A 17,170-nucleotide genomic window follows, 5' to 3' on the forward strand; every position below is an offset into this window, starting at 1 on the left:
GGATCTTAGCAACTCATGAGCCTTCCAGAAATGCTATGCAAAAATATTCAAAAAGACACCTTTCTTCTGACAAACTAGTCCATGTCCATCATAACAATCTCAAATCGCTATGGAGTTCAAACAGTGAAGAACATTCAAAGGACAGGTTCCATAAGAATACTGAAGGCTGCCTGCAGGAAAAAAAAAAGTTGTTTTTGTTTTTTTGGTTTTTTTTTTTTTTTTTTTTTTTTTTTTGACAGGCAGAGTGGACAGTGAGAGAGAAACAGAGAGAAAGGTCTTCCTTTTCTGTTGGTTCATCCCTTAATGGCTGCTGCAGCAGGCCCACTGCAGCCAGTGCACCGCGCTGATCCGAAGCCAGGAGCCAGGTGCTTCTCCTGGTCTCCCATGCAGGTGCAGGGCCCAAGGACTTGGGCCATCCTCCACTGCACTCCCGGGCCACAGCAGAGAGCTGGACAGAAAGAGGAGCAACCGGGACAGGACTGGTGCCCCAACCAGGACTAGAACCCGGTGTGCCGGCGCCACAGGTGGAGGATTAGCCTAGTGAGCCGTGGCGCCGCCAAAAAAATGTTTCTTAAATCACTGTGTACATTTCTGCCCTGATCATCATAATTGTTACATATCCATTCATAGTAGTATTTTAGATTATTTTTATCTATTCATTTTATGTATTTGAAAGAGAGGAAGAAAGAGAGATTTCCGATTTGCTGGTTTATTCCCCCAAATGCCCACAACAGCCAGTACTGGACCTGGCCAGAGCTAGGAGCCAGAAACTCAATCCAACTTTCCCACGTTGGTGGCAGGAACCCAACTACTTTGAACAATCACCTGCTCCCTACCAAGATACGCATTAGCAAGAAGCCTGACTGGAAAACAGACAGGGCTCAAACACAGGCTCTCTGATAGGAGCTGTGGAAATCTCGGGCAGTGACTTAACCCACGGCACTGAAGACCCACCCCAATAGTAAACATTAAAAGGCCTTAATCTTAGAAAAATAAATATTCAAGAACTTTTTTTTTTGAGAAGTGTTTTGCTTAAAAACGAAACCCTCACCATATACCATGTAAGGGATGGCACATGAAACCCTAAACAATAAAATCCATCCTTTAAGCAAGTATAGCACATCGTCCCAGGGATCTTTTTCTTGTAAGACCAGAAAGGTGGTTTCCAGATACTTTCAGCCTTCAGTTGTAATTACAGCCACATGTCCTCTTGTTTACATGTCAAAAATGAAGGTGAAGGAAACGGTGAGAGGAACTAAAACGAACAAAACGCAGGGATGATAGATCACACTGATTGATAGTCACTGAAATGTAGCTGTATCAGCCAGAAAGAAAACAGTTGGAAATTTTAATCTTATGAAAAACAGAGACAAGAAAATGGAGCTACATTTTATTGGTGTACACAGAGAAACATGCATTTGGTGAAGGTCACCAGAACATTTTTTATTGTTGAACATTTGGAAAACATTTGCATGCATTTTCCCCCATCAGCTGCTTAGAGTTTAAATTATTAATAAGAACCATAAAGGATTATATTTTTTAGAAAAGATTTATTTATTTCAAAAGCAGAGTTTCAAAGGGGGGAGATAGAGAGAGAAAGGTCTTCCATCTGCTGGTTCACTCCCCAGATGGCCACAATGTCCAAGGCTGGGCCAGGCTGAAGTCAGGAGCCAGGAGCTTAATTCAGGTCTCCCACACAGGTGCAGGGGCCCAGGGACTTGGGCTGTCTTCTACTGCTTTCCCAACATATTATCAGGAAGCTGGATAAGAAGTGGAGCAGCTGGGACGTGAACCAGCTCCCATATGAGATGCCAGCATTGTAGGTGGCAGCTTAACCTGTTATACCACAATGCCAGCCTCCATAAAAATATTTCATATGCAGCATATTTTGCAAAGAAGAACTTCAAAGTTCCAGCTCTATTAGGACCACACCAAAATCTGTAGGAGAACCCTCTCATGATGATGGCAACAAATCTACTACTAAAAATGTAGAGAACCCAGCCAGCTCATTTCATAGAGACCCTGTTGCAGTTCCTTGGGCAGAAGTTAGACTCTAGGTTTGTCTTGCCAGTACAGATGGGATGAAATTGTTTAGCAGGTTGAGAAATAGTATCATCAAGCTAAGTCAACAAGAGATGCTTTTTGAATATTAAGCAAAACAGGACAGGAAATCTGGAGTAGAAGAAAGCACATTGCTCTACGTCATAAAAATCCGTGCAAATCCATGGTGTTCAGATTGTGTCACATAAGTATTAGGTCAAATCCATTGCAAAGAAGGCCTCCAAAGAACTTTTGCAGCCTTCCATGCGTGAGTTCCTGTGACCTCCAGTGGAACTGAACATGCTGGGTGAGATACCTGGACTTCGCTGAATACAAAGTTGTGTTTGCAGCATCCATCTGGGTAGACAGAAAGAAAAGGAATTTTGTGACTTGAGGAAGTGTTTATTTCTTGTGAAAAAAAAAAATCTACTTAGGAAGTGCCACATCCCCTCAGATAAGTGTGTAGGCTTTTCAACAATTCTATTAACCCACGGATTTCTCACATTTGAAGTTTTCTATAATTGGGCAGCAAGCAGCTACAGAACACATCCTGGGAGTCTTTCATCTGTCCGCCATGTGGTAACACATACAGGTCATTGTTTGTTTGTTTGTTTGTGATACCTTGCAGTTACCAGGAGAAATTTACAATGATCACTGTCTTCCAGAAAAATGGAAATATTTTCCAGTGTTGCCAGAAGGAGTCTTCCTGACTCCTTGCTGGATGGTTGTGAAGTTCAGATATGTTTGTGCAAGATGCATGCTGGGAAGAGCAGGGAGCACACTAGCAACTTGAAAGCTGTGTAGTCAGCTACAGGGACCCTGTTCACACTCCGCCATGCCCCAGATATGGCGCACTCTTCCAGGCCTTCACGGCTCCATTGTGCGCAAGTCCCTTGCTGTCTGCCTCCCAGCTGGAACGTGTCTCCTCATCCTGTAGCTTAACTCGAGTGTTTTCTTCCCTCTGACACCTTCCCAGAATCCTCCCCGTGATCCAGACCTCAGCCTCTGGAGCCTCATGAATGCAACCTCTGTGAGAGTCTTACCTTCCTGCCTTTTCCTTCTGGTATCCCCACGCTTCCCAGCATCTAGTGTGTGTGGCAAGTTCAATAGGAATCAGTACAAGTTTGTTACAAGTTCATTCCTATACTTTCAGAATATCCAGAATTAATTAACTCTACTTTCACAGGTATTGACCAGCTGAAAATATAAGTATGTATCTTATTTTAAATAATCAACCAAAGTTTTGTTTTTTAGTTATTTATATAAAATTATTAGAATATTAAGGGAAATAAATATTTTAAATAGAAAAAAAATGGCATACAGTTCTACTACCCAAACAATTTACCTTTCTAAAAGAAATGTATTGATCCTAAATTTCCACAGGTATGCACAATTCTCACATAGTTATAATGATAATATATGGAGAGGCTTCATAAAAAAGTTGGCAGAAAATGGAATTAAATGATCAGTTTATTTTGGTGCAAAAGATCCATGCATATGAAGGATCTTCCAAAAGTTTATGAAGCTGCATATTAAGGAAAACTTGGGTGTGAATTTCTAAACTTTTTGCATGAAAATAGCATGTGTTTTAATTCCATTTTCTATGAACTTTTTGAAGTAACCTTATGTAGTTTTACAGTGATTTTTTTAACTTGCTACACTATGAGCATTTTCATACTGCAGCATAATCCTCTGTTTAACATTTAAATGCTTGTATAGTATTCCATTAAATGGCTGTAATTAAGTTAACTGGATTTAGCCTGTTGATAAATGTTTTTCTTATTGCTTTTATCACTATTTTTGATAAGACTGCTGAGGGACTGTTAAATATTAAGATTATCTTTATAATAGTGCTCCCTTAGGGTTCTCTTTCCAAAAGAGCAGGTCAAAGGAGATAAATGTGATTTGGGTGTTTTCTATCAATACCTGTTTTCTAGAGTGGTTCTACAGGCTCACTCTGCCAACAGTAGCTTTGCTTCCATTTTATCTTTTGTTTCTTTGTGCTGATTTAGCAGGTGCTTCTGCCATTTGCCAGTGCTCACCTTCTACTTCTTGGAGGAAGCGTCAAAGTTTTGCATAAATTTTCTTTAATAACTGTAGCTCCACTCATGGGATTGTCTGTTCTTGAGTTCTTTTATTGTTCTATTTGGTTGGTTAGTTTGCATGTGTCCAGTTACAAATTTCTGTGAACCCTTTATGTGCTGTAAATGTCTAACTTTTTGCTAAAAAAAAAAAAAAAGTGGAGGGAGCATTGATGGATAACTCTTGAAACAGAAGAGAAGCAGCTCTCTGACTTTCTCTCTCCTTAAAGCAGGATGAGCCTCTGAGGCTGCAGGGGACGGCCCTCACTCAGGGATCCTTTCACAAACCACTGTGTGCCCAGCTTCCCCAAGCGGCCCCTGCAACTCAGCAAAGGTCAGGGATGAGCTCTAGTCCCTGATGTTTGAGGGTGTTGACCCAGGGAAGCATGAGATAACCAGCGTCCAACTGAGGACAGAGGAAGCAGGCTGCGACACTGCTGACACTGTCATCCGTATATAAGATCCTGTGTACTCAAGAGAATTCTTTGCTGTGACCACCGCACATCAGAAAGGAAAAAGAGGCCACAACTTGACAGTTGTCCAACTCTTGTCCAAATATAGTGACATAAAACAGGGACAAGTGTTAACATCATTTCTCATGGCTCTAGTGGCCCCACTAGGCAGTGTTTGCTCAGGACTGCTCATGGTTGCAGTTGGAGGTAGCTGGGGCTGGAGACAGGGTCTCCTAAGGTTGAGCTGACTTTGGCTGGGAATATCACCTGCCTAGGGACTTTCTAGGTGGATATGGCCAAGGGGTTCCAATCCAACTGCCACCTATACTGTGACAGCCAAGGTCAACCCAAGATCTTCCCAGGCCAAAGAAGAGGGAACTTTGAGTCCACCTCTTAAAATAAGAGTAGTAAGATTCTGGAAGAAGGCCAGCTCTCTGCTGTGGCCCGGGAGTGTAGTGGAGGATGTGGCCCAAGTCCTTGGGCCCTGCACCCCATGGGAGACCAGGAGAAGCACCTGGCTCCTGGCTTCAGATCAGCGCGGTGCGCCAGCCGCGGCCGCCATTGGAGGGTGAACCAATGGCAAAGGAAGACCTTTCTCTCTGCTCTCTGTCTCTCTCTCTCACTGTCCACTCTGCCTGTAAAAAAAAAAAAAAAAAAAAAAAAAAAAAAGATTCTGGTAGAGCATGCAGGACAAGACAAAAGGTGCTGTGAGGTTATTTGGGGAAAGTAATAGTCTGCCCCAGAGCACTGAAGAATCATCCCACTGGTGGGTTCCAGAGTTTCCAGCAGGCCCTGATTACCACTGGCCAGGATGACCACCCAGGGCAGCTTCTAACCACCCACTCTGCCTCCAGCATGCCACACTGCCTGAGTACCAGCAGAGAAACTGTCCCAGAGGGCCACATGCTGCACAGCCTCCCTCCCCGGGCATGAAATAAACAGATACTGCTCTCTCAAACTCCCTTTCCTCTCTGCTTTTTTCCCCGCCCCTTCCACATTTTGTTGTAAGAGACCTGTGGAAATGCCTACAGCAGCTGCTACAGGGAAAGGAAGCTCCTGCATTAAATAAAACTTAGGGAGCCCTTAGACCCGTGCTTCTCAACCCTAGCTGCCTAAAGAGCTCGTTAGAAAAGAAGACGAAGGGATTGCTTTATTTTTTGTGATTTTGACAATCATCCTGGAAAGTGTCTTGCAGTGGGTGTGGAGAACGCACAGGGAACGCCTTCCTCTGTAGGGGCGCTGGTCTTCAGAACCTCATCTGTGCAGTGCAGAGTCTCCGCCCTCACCTGACCATAGGCCGCATGTGGAGACCTGGTTATTCCTGGCTTTGGATTCTGGCCCTCCTACTCCGACATGTCAACCCTCCCCCCAGCTCTCCCTCACAAACTAGAGCACAAGACCCCTTAAGGCACACTCCCCTGGATGGTGTGACTTGTGTGACCTTAGGAACCTCTGTAGCAACATGTGCACACCCACGCCCACACCTCCCCTCCCTCTCTCCCCACTGCCCATCCTCTGAGCTCCTTTTCAGTGCTGGCACCTCCACCTGCCTGCTCCAAGCAGAAACTGAATTCCCAATTGTGTCCTCCCTCTTCCTCAGTCCTGACAGAGTCAGATCCCCAATCCTGTTGAGTTTACTTGTAGACTTACCACCAGTTCTGACACTAAGTTTCTCTTGAAATGTCCGCTTATCTGGTTCCCCTCCTGTCTTGACAACAAGGGAAACTGAATCCTGGTCATGTGGCCTAGTAGGCTGAGATCCTAGGCCAAAGGGAAGCTTTATTAGGAAGGGCACAAGGGGCTACTCAGAGGAAGGAACGCAGAGCCAAAGAAACTGGACAGCTGGACCCTTGCCTCCAGGGGAACATGACATAGAGCAGCTGTCGAGGGCAAGGAGACTTAGGCATATTTTAATTTATTTGAAAATCATAGCAACAGAAATCGAGACAAAGAGTGGTTGTCAATCAGCTGGTTCACTCTCCAAACAAAACAGCCAGGTCTGGGCCAGGTTGAAGCCAGGAACTAGGAACTCTATCTAGGTCTCCCTCATGGGTGGGAGCCATCAGCTGCTAACTCCCAGGGCACACGTTAGCTGGAAGTTGGGTCAGAAGTGCAGGGACAACTACAGCCCAGGCACTCTGGTATGGGATGCAGGCATCCCACGTGGTGCCTTGACACTCACCTGCCAGAGTGATCATCCTAAGTGCACATGGGCCGGTCCCTCTTTTTCAGCAGCTGTCCATGACCCAGAGCAGCAGTTCTCAAAGTTGATTCCTGGGCCAGCAGCATCATGTCTCTTGGGAACTACTAAAAAATGAAAATACTCAGGCCCTGCCTCAGACACACTGAGTTAGAAACTGTGGGCTGAGTCTTTTAACAGGTCCTATAGGTGAACCTGATGCTGGTCTGGTTGTTGTTATAAAGCTTGTAGCCCAAGTAATAGCATCCAAAATACTACTGGGGCTATTGCAAAGCACCCTGCCTCCTTCTCCGTGACTCTTCTCCTGGTGGTTGGTTGTAACATTTTCATTTACTTCCTACAACCATTGCTTATCAAGACTTAGCTTGATTTTCTGTAATGTAGAGCACAGGCTGTTTTGCATGATTGGTTATTATTTGTGTTGATTTTTTTTAGTCACCATACTTGAAACTCATCATATTTTATCAAACAAAATGAAGTCAAATAATCTAGAGATTCTTGTCTTGCTGAGTGTTTTTGTCAACTTGTGGGAATTTTAAGCACTTCTTTGGCATTCAAGACAACGTTTTACAGATTTCTCCAGTTATCTGATTCAGAGCATCAGTCCCCCAATAAGCAATCCATAATTAACTCCTGCCTTTCTGTTTTCTAATGCAAAGGTATCAAAATATTCAGCGAACCATTGCAACAGAGAGGCCCGAAGAAGATTCTGGCAGCCAAACCTGTGAGCAAGGGCCTGCAGGAGGAGGTGGAGGGAGTGACTCAGAGGCCGAATCTTCCCAGTCCAGCTTAGGTATTAGAGGAGGGGCACCCAGGTCCTGGGGTGGCATCCAGTGGCTGTGTGACCGAGTGTACAGGCCCCTCCCGCTACCTGTGTGTGGGATAGCAATGCACCCTGGTGTAAAGACAACAAAGGAACAGCAAAGGACCAGGGCAGAGGAGAAGGAGACACGGTGTCCACAACATAAAGTAAAGAAGAGCTGAGATTCCCACCAGGCAATTTAGAGGGAAAAGTGGGTTCACGGTGAGGGGAAAGCCACCACCACTGCTTGGGCATCTAAAGATAGGAAAGCAGACAAATTCTGGGGATGAGACTGATTTTGCTATAATGTTTGTTCAAGGCACCTTTTTCTGTGGCTTAATCATTTGTTGTTGTCCTGAGGATTTTCCCCTTATAAACAAAACATGCAATGCAAATCTTGTCTATTTCAAATGAGCCATGTGACAACACTGAGTTTGCATTTAGGAAGAATTCAGTTCTCCCTGGGGAGAAACCTGGGGCAAAGGATCCTGAGGCCTATGGCTGTGCACGCCATCCAACAGCAGCTTCACCTCCTCAGTAGAGGTCCCCTGCTTTGGTTTCTTCTTGAATCTGCCTGGGTACAACTCAGACAAGGAAACGTCTAAAGGCCTGAGACTGGCGTCCACGTTTCATACCCATAATGGTTTAAGAGTACCATTGTAACACCCTAACAGCCAATTTTCCTTTTAAATTCAATTAACCTATAGCAGGTGATTTGCTGAAAGATGGCGGCCCAGTGGATGGGCTAGGCCAGCACACTCTGTAATTCTAGTCCCCAGAGGTCTCGGCTCTCTGTGGCAACACAGGAAGTTAACAATTTCCTGTGACTTCTTTTCAAATCCATGCAAAAGTTCTAACAAAAATTGTAATTGCCACTCTTTACCAGATATGCTAAGCTAACTAGTTGAGATTTTTCTGCCATTAGTTTCTTTGATTGGAAACATGAGGGAAATGAAGATAAAATGTTTCTGGGTTTGGAATGGTTTCAGTTGGCGTTTAAGTGTAACAAAGCATCCCCAAGGTTAATGACTTAAACTCCAAGCCAGCCACTCATTGGTCCCCTAGGTCTGTAGCTGAGCTCCAAGAGTGGCTCCCCAGGATACAGCTGAGATCACACATGTGTCCCAGCTGTTGTATGGGCTACGGGCTAGCTGGTGGGAGATGGCCTGAGCCCAGGCGGCTTGCCCCCACTCCCCATGGCTTCTTGTCCTGTGGCAGGCTAGCCCATGCTTAGCCTTGGGGTGCTGGCAGGGATACAGGAGAGACAGTGTAGATACACAGGACTGACGTGTTGCCCTTTCTGCTCTACCCTATTGGTTGCAACAAGGCATAAGGCCAGCCCTGATTCCATGAGGGAGGAGTGCACAGTCCCATTGCAAATGGGTATGGAGACAGGAAGGGGAAAAACTGCAGTCTTCTGCAAACCATCTTTCACAGCTGTGATTAGCTACTTGTCAGGGAAACAAGTCATTGGGACAAACGAGAGGAGATGTTAGATTTCTCAGACCTGAAGTTATACGGGAACACTACAAGGAAATAGTGGTTCTCAATAAAGTGCTATGACACCTGGTCACATCACTGCTAGAAGCAACAGGCTGCTGTGTGGGTGAAGGCCTGTGTGCTGTTGCCATGGAGGGAGAGAAGAACTGTGTTTCCAATGACTTTTCCCCATGTGCTCTGTGGCTCTGCTTCGCTCTTTCCAGATCTCAGGAGAGAAGGTTCGCTTTCTCCAGTGAACTCACAGAAGATCACCTTGCTGCTCCAGTCTCCAGCGGTCAAGTTCATCACCAACCCCGAGTTCTTCACTGTGCTGCACGCCAACTATGTGAGTGCTCCGAAAGGCACAGGGTCCCTGACCTGGCTCCATCAAAGCCCAAGACATAACTATGTAAAATCACTTGATAGAGCAAAGAGGGCAGAGTTTTACCCCAGGCAAGGCATCAAAGAAGACAGCCCAGTACTTCCATCTGTGAGTCTCCCCAAAAGCAAAAAGGCTGCATTTGGAAAGGCCTCTCTGGATTTTCCTTAGCTTCATGGGAACCAACAAGCATTTAGATTATTGTTACAGTTTTAGAAGAGCAAGATTGTGAAGCTACCAAATTCTCTTCAGCCTAAGTCATTTTATAAAATCATTTTCACTAAAAAAAATCTTAAAGTAGGTTGCTTGTAGATAAATCATTGCATTTCTTTCTGATAATCTTTCCAATATGGTAAGTTAAATTTGATGTGACTTTACATAAGTGCTGTTTTCATCACTGTTTTTTGGTTTGGTGTTTTCTAGAAAGCAGTGGCATGATATTGCTATATTCAATTCTTTTTTTTTTTTTTCAAAGATTTATTTATTTATTTGAAAGTCAGAGTTAGAGAGAGAGAGGTCTTCCATCTGCTGGTTCACTCCCCAGCTGGCTGTAATGGCCAGAGCTGTGCAGATCCGAAGCCAGGAGCTAGGATCTTCTTCCGAGTCTCCCATGCAGGTGCAGGAGCCCAAGTACTTGGGCTATCCTCCACCACTTTCCCAGGCCACAGCAGAGAGCTAGATCAGAAATGGAGCAGCTGGGTCTCAAACCGGCACCCATATGGGATGCCGGCATTGCAGGCGGCAGCTTAACCTGCTACGCCACAGTGCCGGCCCCTATATTCATCAATTCTTTCTGTCCACAAACATTCTCTGTGGTTTGGGCACAGATCTAGGTGCTAGAGTCACAAAGACAGATCGGATGATGTCTGCACAGTAAGCACTCCTGGTCTTGTGGAGTGAGGCTAGAGTGTGAAACGGTCACAGGGCCAAGTGCTCTGGGAGTGGCAGGAGCTGCAGGAGCAGCAGGCCACCAGGCCAAGGGACAGAGATGTGATATCAAGATTGTGGCTATAACACAGTCAGGTGTAAAGGACAGCAGAAGGGGAAGGTGCTGGGGAATCAGCGGCTGAGCACCCGTGGAAGTCATGGGAGGGAGCACGGCTGCTTCCGGATGCAACAGGAATGCGCCATGGTCTGCCGCAGGACCACCTGGTTCCGTGGAGCGACTTCTCTGACAGTGCTGGGGAGAGGCTGGAAGGGCCAGGACCAGAGGCTGATTCAACGCTCACGTGAAAGATGAGCCAGGCCAGACCAAGGAGGGGTCAGGGAGCACGGGCAAGGAAGGGCTCAAGTCAAAGCTGTTTCTCAGAGAGTCGCAGCGCTGGGTCCTCCGTGACGTGGAGGGGGACGATGAGGCCTGGAGAAAGACTGAGTCATTTCTGCTCTGGGCACCTCAGTTAGGTGCTGAGTCCCGTGAGCAGGTGCAGAAGTTTGAGTCAGGGAGGGGGTTGTGGCTGAGGGAGGAGGAAGAGTTCTGTTTTTAGCAGAAGTCTGCAGCAGGGAAGCCAAAGCAGGAACAAGTAGAGCAGATGTTGATGTCTTCGGGTCTCAGCACTGAGCACAGGCGGGAGCCACGAGGACAACCCTTCTTGAGGCTGCACATAGTCTCTCTTTCCACACACAGACACACACCGCAGCCCTGCGGACATGAACGTGTCACTTCTGAACCCTTCTTCTCATCCCCCATCTTGTCCAGACACGTAAACTCAAGTTTTTACATAGGACTTAAAGAATTGATGGACCTGTGAAGTCTAGCCCGAAATCCTCAAGGCTCCTCTATGTGAGACAGGTGAGGGTACCAGCACCCCACCTCTGCAGTGGGGGGAGAAGGAGCCAACCATGGAGGAGCAGAGCAGCAATGCTCAGGAAGGTCGAGGGAGGCTAAAGAGAACCCGGTGCAGCTGAGACAGGGAGGAGAGCACTGAGATACGGCAGCGGACAGCTGTTTCCAAGGCTGCCAAGCAGTCAGGCAGGGTGAGGGTGGCTGATAGATCTATGTGTGTTGACCATGTGTGCTGGCTTCTTGAGCAAGATCTCATGCTCATAATAACTTGCTGTGTAGCAACGACATTTGAGTCTTGTTGAACTGCTCAAAGTGCACGTGGCCTGAGAGTCTTCTAACATCCCACTTTCTACCCCAATCCTCTGCACCTGTCTCAGAGTGCCTACCGAGTCTTCACCAGTAGCACCTGCTTAAAGCATATGATTCTCAAAGTCCGCCGAGACGCCCGCAATTTTGAACGCTACCAGCACAACCGGGACTTGGTGAATTTCATCAATATGTTTGCTGACACTCGGCTGGAGTTGCCCCGGGGCTGGGAGATCAAAACAGACCAGCAGGGAAAGGTGAGTCTGGCCAATGTGCGGGGCTGTGCTGAAATTCTCTGGTGTTCCAAGGAGAAGACGTGAGAAAGCGAGGAGGAGCATGGCAGGGAGGAAGGTCTTGTGGGGCTCAGAGATGGGCTGTTGGCCTCCGGGATGGAGGGAGGCCATGACAACCACATCAGAGTCTCTCGGCCTCAGCATTCTATTGGGGATTTGGGGCAAGGGGCATGTCTGCTGCATTGTGCGTTGCTGAGCAGTATCCCTGGCCTCTGCCCCTAGATGATGATGGCACCCCCAATCCACCTGGTTGGGACAATGCTAAATGTCCCCTGGGAGGCAAAATCACACCCCGTTGAAGTCAATGTCTTCATCTTTTTAAAACTGGGTTTGAAACGTGAAACCAGATTTGCCTCCTCCTTAGGTGCTAGTTTTGAAGCAATAAATTGTTGGTTAATGGAAGTGACATTATTAGTTTGTTTAGATTTCCCTAATAGCCCTTCAGTTCTCCTTAAAACAGCCTATCAGGGATGGGGTGTGCTGGGCCCTTGTGATTTTCCTGGCCTGCATGTGGCTCTGTGTGTCCTTAACCCAGTCAGCCCTTTGCTGCCATGATTTGGAAGCCTAGCTGTTTGCTAATGTGAGCGTATATTCTGTTAATCATCAGTCGTCTCATTGTATTTGTAGCGAAGGCCAAGTAATTCTAAGGAATTGTCATTGTGTAGTTTTCTATAAACTTCACTAGAGAGAATCCCTCCCCATTTTATGGTCATGAAAACCAGCAGCCCTCTCTGTGACTGGGGATCTGCAAAGCTAATGGGGCCAATGAGACACCATTTTTCCCAGGAGCAATGGATCCCTCTCCCATAAGCGCCTTAGTGTGCCTGAGAGCCTGGACTCTTCTGAATGTGTGAGGAAAAAAATGTGTTCACGAATACAAGTCCTCTAGTGAAATGAATTCTAGGACCAGCTGTCTGTAGTCGGGGATGAATTTCAGGGAGAGTAAAACACCTGCTTTGTGTAGCAGAAAGCTACCCTGGCCAGAATGTGGCCTCCCCTGGGGAGGCAGTGCTGTGTGTCATGAGGACTTGCTGATAGGAATTGGGGTGGGAAATAAACCTGACCCAGAACAGAAGGTCTGAAGGAGCATCTCATCAGAACTGGGAGGTACCTACCTGGTCTCAGAAGTCTTCAGTAGCCACGTTTATGTTGATTGCTTTACTCAGATACAAGAAGACACCACTAGGAATTAATGATGAGAATGACAGTGTTTATTATGCAAATAGCACACTCAGTGAACAACTTGCTTAGCCTTGGGTGGCTGTGACTTCAGCTCTTGCACCAGGAGGCAGACAACGGGGAGCCCAGTGGCAGGGCAAGGCTCCAAGTGTGATCATTTCCGCCTGTCCATAGCACAAACACTAGAGGATACTACACTCACGCCTGCTGGTCATCACACTAAGGTGGAAACACAACAGCCGACACACACAAGGGTCATCTTCCATTTTGGAATTGTATGTTAGAGATTTTCTGTCAAGAAATCCACGCCAACCCCCCCTCCCCCCACATTCTGCTTAGTGATAGGGTATTACATACAAAAAAGAAAATATATAAATAGAATTTTGGAATGAGAAGACTTAAATTTTACTTTTACTTACAGTACAAACTAGACATGTGAACATACGCACAAACACACTCACAGTCTTACCTGTTTTTTAAATTGAACACACACTCACACACTTACAAGCTCAGAGTTCACAGGCAGAACCTCTGAGAGGCATACCATGTCCTGAACTGCTGGAGAAAGCAAACTTCAATTGAAATGGTATTATCACAATCCATAGTCAGAGAAGAACCGTGGAGGATAGTAGACAAAAATATGATGGGTGGGGTGTACATCCATGAGGACTGGACCGTCCTATACAAAGTAAGCGATTAGGAGCAGGTCATATCACTTCCCCTCTCCAAGCTGCACTTTGGTTATCATTAAACAATAATAACACTGGCCTTGTCCTCATGCTTTCATAAGCCAATGTGAAGAGTAAGTTGATGTGGGGATCATGGTGATGTCAAGGCAGATTAGTAGTCTCTGCTATTCTTCCTTTTAATGCCCAGGTAGATGCCCAAAAACACAGCTAAGTTCAAGGCTGGCATGACAGGGAAATAAAAAAGAACACCCTCTTGCCAAGGCCCATGAGGATGGAAATACATAGAGAAAACTTGTTTGGCTATATCCTACAGGCTCAACCCTCTAGCCGGGAAAGAATGTACTGCACAGGAGACAGGGAGTCAGGAACGCGACTCACTGAGAAGTGATGTGATGGTAACTCAGCATGCCAAAGCCACCTTCACAGCTGGACAGAATAGGTTCCAAAACACCAGCGTCATCCTCTTGGCCCTCACATGGACCAGTATGCTTCTTGCTTTATCTGCATATTCAAAGGTGAAAACCTTTGCTGCCATTGTGTGCAGTGGTAGGAAGTAGAACTGGGAAAAGCTGTCGCATCTGTTTCAATGCATGGCCATCCCCCAGAGAGATGCAGAGGCAGACCTCAGACCCGTGTCACTGCAGGAAGACTAGGGCAAAGGACAGACTGGTACCTGAATCATCATCTTGAGGTCTGAGAAAAAAGATGGCTTTGGAAGAGAGGGCTGGAGGCCTTCACAGTAGTGCCCAGTCTGAGCTGAAGGAGATGGCCCTCTGGAGAAGGGGTGTGGTTCAGGCACCAATGGTGAGACAGCCCCTGCTAAGGAATAAATAAATAATTAAAGGAGAAGGAGTCTATAAAGAGATGCTATCACACAGGGGAAACAGAATCTTGATCTGAGAACAGTATATCTTTTTCTCAGAAGGTAGACTTTTCAGAAAAGAGAGACTTGTTTAAAAGGTATCTCTTCCTCATCCACAAAATGGTACAAGGAGCACATGACTCCTATCAAACAAGAGGATGAGGCCACAAACAAAGAAAATTGAAGTGAAATAGACATAATAAAGCAGGCTGAAAACCATCATTTTAAGATTGCAAGGGAAAGCAAAAGGTCCTAGTGTCAGGATAAAATAGCAAAACTGATGTGATGGAAAAATCAAGCCACTGATGGAATAGGTAGGCGTGCAAACAGTCCCCAAAGCATAAAGAAAGGACCCAATTTCAATAGTGGAGGAGAAGGTAGAAAAATGCAAAAAAAAAAAATATCTTTTCTATGAAACATACCCCACCCACTCAATTTAATACCACAAACTTCCCTAGGTCCCTAACCCATGTATTCCACCATTACTAATTTACACATTAGGTTTACTAATTACACATTAGGTTTATTGTTTATTGTCTGTTTTTTCTGGCAGAATTTTAAGCTTCTTGAAAGCAGAAATGTTTGTTTTACTCATTGATGAAACCCCACAGGCCAAGAACAGTGCCTGGCACATAGTTGGCACTCAGTAAATCTCTGTTGGATGAATCACTTATAGAGATTGCTGAAGAAGCAGCCAGAAATAGGAACAGCAGTAATAAGTAAACATTAAAAGCTAACTTTCATTAAAATGAATATTAATTAAATATTAAAATGAACTTTACTGATCTAAAATATTTACATGGGCTGATTAGTTGGACTTTCTGAGTTGTAGTAAGAATAAAAAAGCTATATATTTTGAAGTGTCTAAATAGAAACTTTAAAAATCTTATCAGTATGCAGCCATGATAACAGAAAATTACCTACAACCTAATAAAAATCAGACAAACTTCAAATTTTTCATCCATAACCCGAACTATAAAAATCCACAGAGCAACAACTACAGACATGACAGAAAAGGCTGTAGAGAAAAGTCCCGTCGGCAGACTACTTGCTGTTGGTGAGTAAAGACAATAGAAAAGCCATCTCATGTGCAAGATCACAGTTTACCCTACTCTTTTAGTCATCCTTATCAGTCCATCCTGATCAAAAGCCAGTCCAGAAAGATCACTAAGGAACCAAAACAATATGTCAAAAGTGGGGCTAGCACAGCATAAAAAGGACTGGTGGCAAAGATAATCAAATACAGATAAGTAAATCATTGCTGTTAAAAGTTTTAAAATCCCAGATAGAAGCAGCATAAGATATATAATAAAAACAGAATGGTTGCATGATAACAATCTGGGTCAGTATCCCTGGACTGGAATAAAATGATGAGGAAGTGAGAAGAGGGAGGTGAGCAGGGGAAGGGAAGCTGTGCTAAGCTTCCAGCTGTGAGCAAGTGGAGTCAACTCAGATGATTTGAAAAACAAAGGCTAAATATAGTTATTTGACACACTTAAGAGACAACTGTTTATGCCAATTAAAACAAGATTTTTCTCTTCCAAATTCCTACAAAAGATAAAATCAAACAAAATATGGTTTGTCTCACAAAATACAAAAATAGTCACAAAGAAAATGGAAATATTAAAAACAAGATAACAAAAGTAAAGCCAAGCATAACAGTTATGCCAATAGGGGAAATAGGATAAACTTACATATCAAAAGGAAAACACCTCAGAGCTGGTAGCAAACAGATCCAGTTTATAAAAAAGACATTCCTAATAAGTGATTCAGAAATTTTAAAAATGAAGGGATAAATATTAATATAGTGTGGAAATAACAGAAAAATCAGTGGTAACGCATTAATATCATATAAAGGAGAATCCAAGTTCATAGTCATTAAGTGAGGTCAAATATTTTATATTAAGTGACAATAATATAAAGAATTCAAATATCTTTTATGAGACAAATAACACCATACTATATTAAATGAAAGAAAACTAAAGATAAATATGAAATGGAAGAAATATAGCCACAATAGGAAAACATTTTTATAACCATCAGTTTGATAGATTAAGTAGACAAAATAAGTCAGGATTTGAATAAAATAATTTTATGTTAACAAAATGGACATTCTTTTGTTAAAACTAGGGCATACAAGAACGAATAAATGTGTTATATATTTAGTGGACAATTATTCAGCCCTAAAAAGAAGGAAACTTTAATATGTGATGCAATGTGAATGAACCCTAAGATTTTCCGCTAAGTGAAATAAGGCAGACACACAAGAGCAACTAGCATACGATTCCACTTACAGGAGGCTCAGAGTAGCTGAAATCACAGCGACTGTGATAGTGGAGCTAGGATGGAGGGGACGGTGGTTGTTTAGGGGGCACCTGAAGGACTCTGTATCATGAAATGTGTCTTAACAGTGTAGACACGTGAACCTACACATGTGATAAAATTGTACAAATATCACCTGAGTTCCAGTAAGACTAGAGAATCCTACATTTAAAAGTTATAATCTCTAGATAAAACTCTGAATTCTAAACAGTTCATATCTAAAAAAAAAAAGAATGTTAGATTAGATATCACATTAAAGGAATGGCACACCGCAATTAATAGTTATTTTTTTTCCTGAAAGGT

The 17,170-nt window shown here is 44.4% G+C and overlaps 1 protein-coding gene across 9 annotated transcripts in view; it reads left to right on the forward strand.

The window, feature by feature from the left end:
- Positions 1-17,170, forward strand: part of HECW1 (HECT, C2 and WW domain containing E3 ubiquitin protein ligase 1) — a 407,022-nt gene that overhangs the window by 299,515 nt on the left and 90,337 nt on the right. For all 9 annotated transcript variants that reach the window (XM_051852912.2, XM_051852913.2, XM_051852914.2 and 6 more), the window contains 3 exons: positions 7,433-7,566; positions 9,279-9,400; positions 11,594-11,779. In XM_051852912.2, the coding sequence (XP_051708872.1) occupies positions 7,433-7,566; positions 9,279-9,400; positions 11,594-11,779 (442 nt within the window). The remainder of the gene's footprint in view (positions 1-7,432; positions 7,567-9,278; positions 9,401-11,593; positions 11,780-17,170) is intronic.

Source organism: Oryctolagus cuniculus, chromosome 16 (assembly GCF_964237555.1).
Source record: "Oryctolagus cuniculus chromosome 16, mOryCun1.1, whole genome shotgun sequence".
Taxonomy (NCBI): Eukaryota; Metazoa; Chordata; class Mammalia; order Lagomorpha; family Leporidae; genus Oryctolagus; species Oryctolagus cuniculus.